Source organism: Anarrhichthys ocellatus, unplaced genomic scaffold (genome assembly GCF_004355925.1).
Source record: "Anarrhichthys ocellatus isolate YVR2014 unplaced genomic scaffold, GSC_Weel_1.0 scaffold17, whole genome shotgun sequence".
Taxonomy (NCBI): domain Eukaryota; kingdom Metazoa; phylum Chordata; class Actinopteri; order Perciformes; family Anarhichadidae; genus Anarrhichthys; species Anarrhichthys ocellatus.
Genome location: NW_022280047.1, coordinates 1518263 through 1527726, shown reverse-complemented (window position 1 = coordinate 1527726; position 9464 = coordinate 1518263). Strand labels below are relative to the sequence as shown.

Sequence of the window (9464 nt, the reverse complement as noted above, 5' to 3'; positions counted from 1 at the left end):
GTGTGTGTGTGTGTGTGTGTGTGTGTGTGTGTGTGTGTGTGTGTGTGCATTTAAGCAGATGCTTGCATATCCTTTTTTTTTGTCATGGTAGGTTCCCACAACAGTCTGTTTTTTTACATATAAATTGATATTGAGGATATCTCACAGATTCATTCAAGCAGGAATATATGATGTTTCTGACTTTTTTTACAGGAGGATTTTTAATTCTCTAGCAGTTGTCTTGTATGCATATTGTCCACTAGAATGTGATGAGTTAATAACATTTCAACTTCCTTGTTTCGTTCATGTGACTGCAGTTGTACTTTGAGTAGAAGGTGAACTTCCCAGAAGACACTTATATTTTCTGAGTTGAGACGACAGAAAAGAATATGAAGAAAAGCCAGAAACTAGAGACATGTGGCTGCAGACCAGAGGAGTGACCTACATGTAGTCCAACTATTGCGTCACTTCTGGACGAGCTACGGTGTCGTTTTCATTGAGACGCTTAGACAGACACACAGATGCTCGCTGTTAACACCTCATAGAAGAGGACTTTAACTCGCTAGTGTGGATTTTTGTAGTTTTAGGATCTTCAAACTTTTTTGATTTACTTTGAAAAGCCATGCGTCATTTGCCTTTCAAGCTTTTGATTAGGTACTTCCTCAGTGTCCAAATAAAGAACAAATACATGTGCGGAAACAAGGTTTCCGGCTACATTCCAATGTCAACAGACCACAGACTGTCCAGTATACAGAACATTTTCAATACTGATGGGCTTTACTTATCCAAGATATTTACTTTGTTTCCTTTCGGTATCACAGCTCTGCTCATAGCGAGCATGTTTGTTAGGTCACTGCCTGCAAATACTGGTACCAGCAAAAAAGAAATCTTACTCTCTACAGTGTTATCTGCAGCCTTTATCTCCTCCACCACAGGCACTGGACATCGGGGTTAAAGGGAAATTCCACTGATTTTTGTCTTGTTCTTCCGTAAAGGGGTGGGGTAGAGGGGGCAAGAGACTCAACAAAAAAAGAATTGTCAATATTGACCAAAAGAGGCCACGATATAATGCCTTTTAGTCCCTGACTCGGGCTTCAAAAATGCAAGATCCTACACTTCCCGTAATGCAACACAATAGCCTCTGCCATTAGCCTGGTAAATGCCTGTGTCTTTCAAACTCCACACAGGCTCCACACATCTGGGTTACTTTTTCACACCTGAAAAAGCTCCCCCCCCGAGTTCAGCTCAGCTGTAGACAGATTTTCTTCAAACATTTAATATTCAACGCTTAGATGATGCCTAATATTTGCCTTGTCACAGCAACAACAGGGAAAGTTCCTGTTCAGCGTAGCCTCCAGAAAGCTGGAGTCTGTCCCTCCATCTCTTACTCAGTCGCTCCTCGCTCTTTCCTATTTCATATATTTATTTTAAACATTTGCTATAAGTTTAGCATTTTAATCTGGTCACAAGTGGTCATTCAAGAGTCGAAAACCCGGGAGAAATACTGTGAGGAGGATGGAAAGAAGAGGTGGAGGGGGTTAATAAGTTATGCTGCCAAGTGAAGTTGAGAGGGGAAAAAAAGAAAATGCTTTTCCAGGAAAGGTGAATTGTGCTTCTGAGCAGCTGCCACCTGCAGACATTTTTGTAATTTAAGATGATTCAATGTGGATTTACTCTCTTATAGCATATTTTATTAACCGTCTCTCCTCTCTTATCATTCTGTTTTGTTTGCTGAAATAGACGCATAATCAATCTAGTTTACTTTTATTATTAAAAAGTAAAGCCTCTTTACTTTCCTTTAGTTTTACTTCAAATCTGCCCAGCATGACCACAAGCTTTCCTGGCTGAAGTGCTTGCGTCCCAAAACTTTCACAGAAACAACAAAACACAATGCAACAAATACTGCAAACTTAAATTACTACAGATATTATTAAAAAGTGGCTACAGTCAGTGCAATCGGGAGAATCACTCCTTGACATTCACTGCTTAGTCCACACAGGAACACAGAGGCCTGCTTAGAACGCGAAGTCCGATGTGATTCACTGATTCAGCAGTTTGACAGTTCTTCAATCTGTTTGAAGTCTAAATTGTGTTGTTTGCTGTTATACTTCAAGCACACATGAGAGCGATCTGAGCAAGCCAGACTGGTTTCTTTTAGTATATGCAGTTTGAAAGCTTTACCCAGCTTTGGCCTGATTTCATACTGCATAACACTCTGTATTATAGAGCAGAAAAAACAATAACAGGATCTGTGTGGATTTGCTTCAAAGGACCTCCGTTTCATAAGGAAGTCAATACTTGGTTGTACCCTGCTACAGATATACACGCATCCTCATAGATGTCTAAATATTCGTTTGAGTAAACTCCTGGAAGACCAAAAAGAGAAGTCTCTCATCATGTTTCCTGCTTAGGTTGTGTCACTCAGTACAGGGAATCAAACAGCTTGAGGTCTCAAGCTTAAATCCTATAAAAAAAACTAGCGGCAGATTGGAGTGTATTTTACATTAATGTTTCTATTAATCTGTCTTTTACACACATTGGAAACAAGAAGCTGTACAAAAGAACGTGATCACACTCAAACATCACATGTAGCTGTAAGGCTATTAGAATGGCTGCACAAATCTCTTTTAGATAAACAATGGGTCAATCCAAATTTGATCTTTGTCATGTCATCCTTTTTTTGGGGGTGGGGGTTATTTGGTCTGAAGCCATTGTGCAGGTGTACATTTAAATCTGCTTTTATGAATGTTCACTTCCTCTTTCTTAAGAAAATAAAAGTGCCCTATCTCATTTTTGGTTTGTTTGCAACCTTTCATTTCTGCCCTTGGCATTTCCACGAATATGACGTCACAACAGTTTGTGTTCTATTTTTATCACCGATACAATCTTTTGATATCCCTCTGCTGTCATGAACACGTATTACAGTTGCCATTTTTAAAGGTCACCCATGACCATTGTCTGAATCACAAAAAGGCCGTTACAGGAAATATGTTTTATGAGTGTGTGTGTGTGTGGGGGGGGGATGGTTTGAGTAAAAGAGGAAAAAAATGCAGGAAGGAGGTGAATCTGTGGCATCGATAACTGAACTTACGACCCCGTCCTGTGTTTGACTGACCTTAGATTGCCCACAAAAACACCAGGGGGATTCTCACACTCCACACAGTGACCAATATTTAAATAAATATGAATTCTGTGTAACTGAAATGCTGTCACCTGGTGGCTCTACACAGTAAATCACCTTGCTTTCTACTTTATTTTAACACTCCTTTTGTTGTACATTGTACATGTGATTATTCAGACTCGCGTAACCTCATTTTATAACTGTGCTTTCTTTGTGTTCAGGTTGCCCCTGTTCCAGGCCAGCGCTTTCGCCTTCCTCGCACCGGCTAGAGCCATCCTGTCCCTGGACAAATGGAAGTGTATTAACACAGGTAAACTCCCCTCTCTCCCTTTTGTCTCCCACTCTCGACTCATTCAATACAGACGCTCTTATCTGATATCATGCGCTGGGTTATTGTATCTTTGTTTACCGAGATTCCATCTCCAAATGTTGTTCGCATCAAAGCCTACGAAGCAGAGAATTAAGCGTCCCTGAATGGGATTTGCCGCTCCAAATGAATTATAAGAGTTATGATTCAGATAGTGATCTAATTAAGTTGTCTCGTATTCTCCTCCATCCTTTGTTTTTCCATGACCAGAGGTTCCAGTATTCAACAGCACCGAGCTACTCAACACAGAGCACATCTGGCACCCCAGGATACGAGAGGTGAGGCTTAGAAAGACAAATAAAAGAGATGGTAACGGAGCGGGGGGGGGAGCTTAAGAAGGAGAAAGATAAACTAGATAGATGGGATCAAATTGCTCTAACAGGCCTTCTTGTGGAAAGGCAGATTGTTTGAAACTGAATAAATATTTGCATAAGATATTGCACAACTTCTTACACAACTGTAGTTGGATTATTGATGTTACTTAAGCGACAGGATCTTTTTCTCCTAACTGCTAAATGGCAACGCTGTCTGTAAATGGCTGCAGGGTTCTGTTCTCCATGACAGAAGCTGTTCATTTGTATTAACCTTTTCCGTTTGCGTAAGCCAGTTGCGTAATTGTATTTTATGTAATGCACGAATGAGGCTAAACTCAATCACGCTGAATCAAATTGTTGAACGGGACATCAATGGGCTGAGCAGGAGGAACGTGCGTTTGACCGCAGAGAACACAGAGACGGATGAAGACGAGGCAAACAGGGTTATTGTTCTGTAACCTCGTCTCCTCCAACCGTGACGCAAACTAAAGGATTCATTCAGTTCATTTCACATTATTTTGCTATGAACCGGATTCAGCAAACGCACGGCGTGATTGATCGGTCCTCAGCTGAATCAGACAGATTTTTTTCTTATGATCAATTGATAGAGCGTGTGTTCTAATAATGACCTCATTGATAAAATATGTGGACTTTACTTTGTGATTTTAGAGCCACTGCTCATTATCTAAAGCTTACAGTTACTGTGAGAAACGTTTAACTGGTTATGAAACGGTCGATTTACCACTGATGCCTCTATATGACCCGCATAAGTAAACGAGACCATCAGCAAGAGGATGGACTATCTCTATGTAGTTATTATTAATAGTAAAGTACAGTTAATTGCGCAGGGCAGCGGGACCTTGCTGCAGTAAAAAGAGGATTTCTAAAGGGAGTCTGGTGCTTGAAGAAACACTACCACTGTCGTCCACAGGGAGCGCCAAAATTCACACAAAATGAAAGTTCCTTGTAGTAGCTTTAATAAACAAAATATTGTATTTTGTAAAATGTATTAATTTCTTTTGCCATTAGTGAAAACACTCTTTATTTCAGGGTGTAATAATTTAGATTTAAGTGTTAAATTAAAATCTTTTTTCAGTTGCATCTGTCAACATCATCTTGTATCCCTCTGAGCTGGCACCTGTGCTTTAAGAGTTGATTCATAGTGAACGTAATTTAAAACTGCATCAGTGTTTAAGTGGGTAGTTTCATGTTCTGATTCATAATTATTTTTTTTAAACATCTTAACATGAACATTTTTTTCTTCTATTCTCTACAATGTCTGCGTTCTGTCAGATCCAAGGGGCCATCATCGTGTCTTCCCTGGTCGAGGTGTGTATCGGAGCGCTGGGTCTGCCCGGGCTCCTGCTGAAGTTCATCGGACCTCTGACTATCACTCCCACCGTGACCCTCATCGGCCTGTCTGGTTTCCAGGCTGCGGGGGAGAGAGCTGGAAAACACTGGGGCGTTGCTATGCTGTAAGTTCAGACTCTCACGCAAAGAAATGCAAAGTCATGTGTCAACAAAAACATGTTTTCATAGCTTGTAGGTCAGTCACTGAACTGATGTACAGCGAAATCAACTTCCTAGAGATATTCCCAGCTAAAAATGAAGCAGATAGGAAGATGTTTGGGAAAATAATGAGGAAAGAACTTCTTTTCATGCAAGGAAAGATCACACTGGATCGTGATATGAAACAGAGGATTGACTCATGGGGGAAGATCCCCTTCAAAGCTGTGATATTCATGTGGTGTGAGCAGCAGTTCCTGCTGTCTCACGACTGTTCACACTGTAGCTGGAGGCTTCCTCCTCTCGCTCCGCAGGGACAGAGGATATGTGCCTGTTATCTGCCGCTGATTTGCTTCTTCTTCGGGCAGTTAGGATAATTGATTGGCTTTGAGGGCCTCTGGGGTCCAAGCCGTAGACGGGAGTAAATGGAACATGTCTGTACGGGATTTGTTCTCCGATCCACCAAACTGAGGGAGATTGTGTCTGTCTGCAGGACTATCTTCTTGGTGCTGCTCTTCTCTCAGTATGCCAGGAACGTTCACTTCCCTCTGCCGGTCTACAAAGCCAAGAAAGGCTGGACTTTCTACAGGCTGCAGGTCTTCAAAATGTTTCCTGTAAGTAAACAACTAGTACAAGTACATACATACCCCAGTGTGTTGCTTTTTGCACAAACTGTGGCTGGTCGTCACGTTTAGATTCCCAAAAACTCTGCTCTCCTTTAATTAATTAGCTTTGGTTTCCTTTACAACTGACCCCCTGCCTCCACCGCAGACTAGGTTCCCATCTAAGTCCCAAATTCATCAACATAGCTAATCTATTTCTCCCTGGGAGGTTAAGAGGTTCTCCCTCTGCCTGCCTCTGTGCAGTCTATAAATCAGTGTTTTCCTGCCCTCTGCTGGTGATGTGTTGAATAGTATTAGTAGCTTCTACAGGAAGAGAAAATAAATTTGTATACAACAATTCTCAATAAATGGCATTTTTACAAGAAATAACTGACACAAGGATACAGGATTACTGAGTTTGTTTGTTTAATTTCAGTTCATCTTTAATGCGAATGTCTGATTGGTGGTTTATTTTCACACAGATCATCATGGCCATCCTGGTGTCATGGCTGCTGTGTTTCATTTTCACTGTGACTGACGTTTTCCCGCCGGAGGTAGACAAGTATGGCTACTACGCCCGCACCGACGCACGTAAAGGGATCGTCGCAGCTGCACCCTGGTTTAAGGTCCCATATCCATGTAAGTGTGTTTGGGAGGGGGGGGGGGGGCTGTTAGAAAGGATTGTTGATGTTCTGCCTGGTCTCCATAAACGGGTTCGACACAGCTTTAGTGGAACGGTTTCGGTTGCACTGATCAGTCGGGTAGTGAGGAATAATAATCTCTGCGATGTGACAGTTTAAGATAAATGTAAGTTTATCATTCCAGTAAGTACTAGTACAATGGAATGCTATTTACTATCTAATCAGATCAAAAGTCTGTGAAGACAGAAATATAGATAATGGGAATTGTTTTTGTAGGAAGAGGTGAAACAGTGATGTACACAAAATAAACAAAACAATAAAATGTACGGCACAAAGAAATCCTCAGAACCAATTTAGAGATTGAACTGAAAAATATGAAATTGACATAAAATCTAGACAAAGATACTTTCTGTTTTGAATGCAGCTGTTTCTCCCCTCTGACCCGCTCTGTGTTTTTACTTCGACAGTCCAGTGGGGCGTTCCAACGGTGACGACTGCAGGTGTGATCGGTATGATGAGCGCGGTGGTGGCCAGCATCATCGAGTCGATCGGAGATTACTACGCCTGCGCACGTCTCTCCTGCGCTCCGCCACCTCCAATCCATGCCATCAATAGGTAACGCTTCAGTTTAGCTCTTCTCCTTCTTTCTGATGTTTCAGTTTGTTTGTGAATTCACTTCCTGAAAGACACTTCAACGAGCTTGTTTTTCTGCCGTCTCTGTAGGGGGATATTTGTAGAAGGTATTTCCTGTGTGTTGGATGGTCTTTTTGGGACAGGAAATGGCTCCACCTCCTCCAGTCCAAATATAGGCGTCCTGGGAATCACAAAGGTAACACACACCTGCACATTATTTCATTTGACTTTTTATCCTGGTGTTTTTTTATGTTTGTTTGTTTATTTGTTTTACAGTCGGGTAGACTTTGTGTAATTCTCTTAGTTTCCTTCTCTTCCTGCACACTTTCATTTAGGTATTGTATTTCTTTTTACCGCAATGTTTTAATTGTGCAAATAATCAAACGGGAGCCGAAACGATAATTTGCTTCATTGATCACAAACTGTTCAACAATAAGTTAAAAAATTTATTGGCAACTATTTAAGTAGTCTTTCAGTCGTTTGAGTCGCTTTTCAAGTGCAAAAAAACAAACATTGTACTTACTTAATGTAACTTGAAAAAGTCACCTTGTAATCATTTTAAATTAAATTGAATTGTAATTAAATTTTTCACGATTTGCTGACATTTATAGATTAAATAATAGGCAATAGAATAAGCTTTCTCATCCTTATCCTTACCCATTGTCCCTTTCTACGAGTGTCATTCCGTTGTAGGTATGAATAAACTGTGAGACCACGCGTCACACTCCGGTGCAACCAAATATATGTAGCTCTCTCCCTGACTGGCTTTCCTCTGATCTCTGACTGGTCTTCCAGGTGGGCAGCCGACGTGTGATTCAGTACGGAGCCGCCATGATGCTGCTGCTGGGGCTCGTGGGTAAATTCAGCGCCCTGTTCGCCTCTCTGCCCGACCCTGTGCTGGGAGCTCTGTTCTGCACCCTGTTCGGTATGATCACAGCAGTGGGACTCTCCAACCTGCAGTTTGTCGACCTCAACTCCTCCAGGAACCTCTTTGTTCTGGGTTTCTCCATCTTCTTCGGTCTGATGCTGCCGAGCTACCTCAAACAGAACCCGCTGGTCACCGGTGAGTGGAGGGGAGAGATCACAACGTGTTTACAAACTTGTCACATTTACCTCAGCAATAACGATTAATGGAGCTGAAGATTCTCTGTCCTTGCAGTGGACTTTTGTTCATTTGTAATTTGTACTGAGCAATAAAAAGGAGTAACATAAATGAGATTAAACTTTTGTTCAACACATTCAGTTAATAAGAACCCGTTCATGCATTTTAAAGAGAAAACAGAGAGCTGATTAACACATATATGGCTTCTCTTAGCTTCACTAATTAAGTTGTTGACAACCCTTCTGAGGGAATTCATTTGCTGAACACACTAACATGACTGAAATGAGGTCGGTTAGAGATTCACAGTGTCGGTTTCGGTAATTTTTCAGTTCCAGAAACTGTGAAAACTAAGCCATAATAAAGTCCGTTATTAAGCCCCGTCTCTATCTTTCTCAGGCATCGTCGAGGTTGACCAAGTATTGAACGTGCTCCTCACCACTGCTATGTTCGTCGGAGGCTCCGTCGCCTTCATTTTGGACAATACTATCCCTGGTAAGGTGTTTGACACATGTGGAATAAACTGATGATTTAAAAAGAGGTCCACCCTAAAAATGAATGTACTTTATGCTTCAGAGTGATCTTGATAAATAACAATGTAATGGTAGATTAGAGTGCACAAAACATTTTTAAAGGAAGAAAATCGTAAAAACGTGGCTGTGAATGGCGAGCAGGTATAGGTGTAGATACAAAGTCAGAACATGCCAAGGTGGTTATATATCCGGTCTCATGACTCTGATCGTTCTTCCTGTTCTCCACAGGCACCCTCGAAGAACGAGGTGTCAGGAAGCTGAAACTTGGCACTGGTCTCGGTGCAGCGGAGCTGGAGGGGATGAGATCCTACGACCTGCCGTTTGGAATGGACTTCATCCGCAGACAGCCCGTCTTCAAGTACATCCCGATCAGCCCCACCTTCCAAGGCTACCAGTGGGGGAGGATACAAGAAGTCTGCAGGAGCAGACGGGGACATGGGGATGCGGTGAAGGGGGGAGGAGCGGGAGGGGAGGGAGGCGCAGCAGCAACGGGGGAGAGTGGGGTATAGCCGACGAGGTGGTGCTGCAAGATCTTAAATGTGGATGAATTTGGGGAGCAAGGGATGGTACACTATAAAAGGATGGAAGAGTCGAGGACGGAAGCGGTGCAGGATTCGGGATTGTGTGGAAGAAATTGTGATGCACCAACGCTACCCCCCCCCCCCCCCC

The 9464-nt window shown here is 42.2% G+C and overlaps 1 protein-coding gene across 10 annotated transcripts in view; it reads left to right on the top strand.

Annotated features, from left to right (window-relative positions):
- slc23a2 (solute carrier family 23 member 2) overlaps positions 1 to 9448 on the top strand; it is a 40194-nt gene extending 30746 nt beyond the window's left edge. For all 10 annotated transcript variants that reach the window (XM_031856821.1, XM_031856820.1, XM_031856819.1 and 7 more), the window contains 10 exons: positions 3322 to 3410; positions 3678 to 3745; positions 5075 to 5256; positions 5781 to 5901; positions 6372 to 6528; positions 6998 to 7145; positions 7254 to 7359; positions 7959 to 8226; positions 8662 to 8757; positions 9024 to 9448. In XM_031856821.1, coding sequence (XP_031712681.1) covers positions 3322 to 3410; positions 3678 to 3745; positions 5075 to 5256; positions 5781 to 5901; positions 6372 to 6528; positions 6998 to 7145; positions 7254 to 7359; positions 7959 to 8226; positions 8662 to 8757; positions 9024 to 9304 — 1516 coding nt within the window. In that variant the 3' untranslated portion in view covers positions 9305 to 9448. The remainder of the gene's footprint in view (positions 1 to 3321; positions 3411 to 3677; positions 3746 to 5074; positions 5257 to 5780; positions 5902 to 6371; positions 6529 to 6997; positions 7146 to 7253; positions 7360 to 7958; positions 8227 to 8661; positions 8758 to 9023) is intronic.
- Positions 9449 to 9464: the final 16 nt, after the last annotated feature.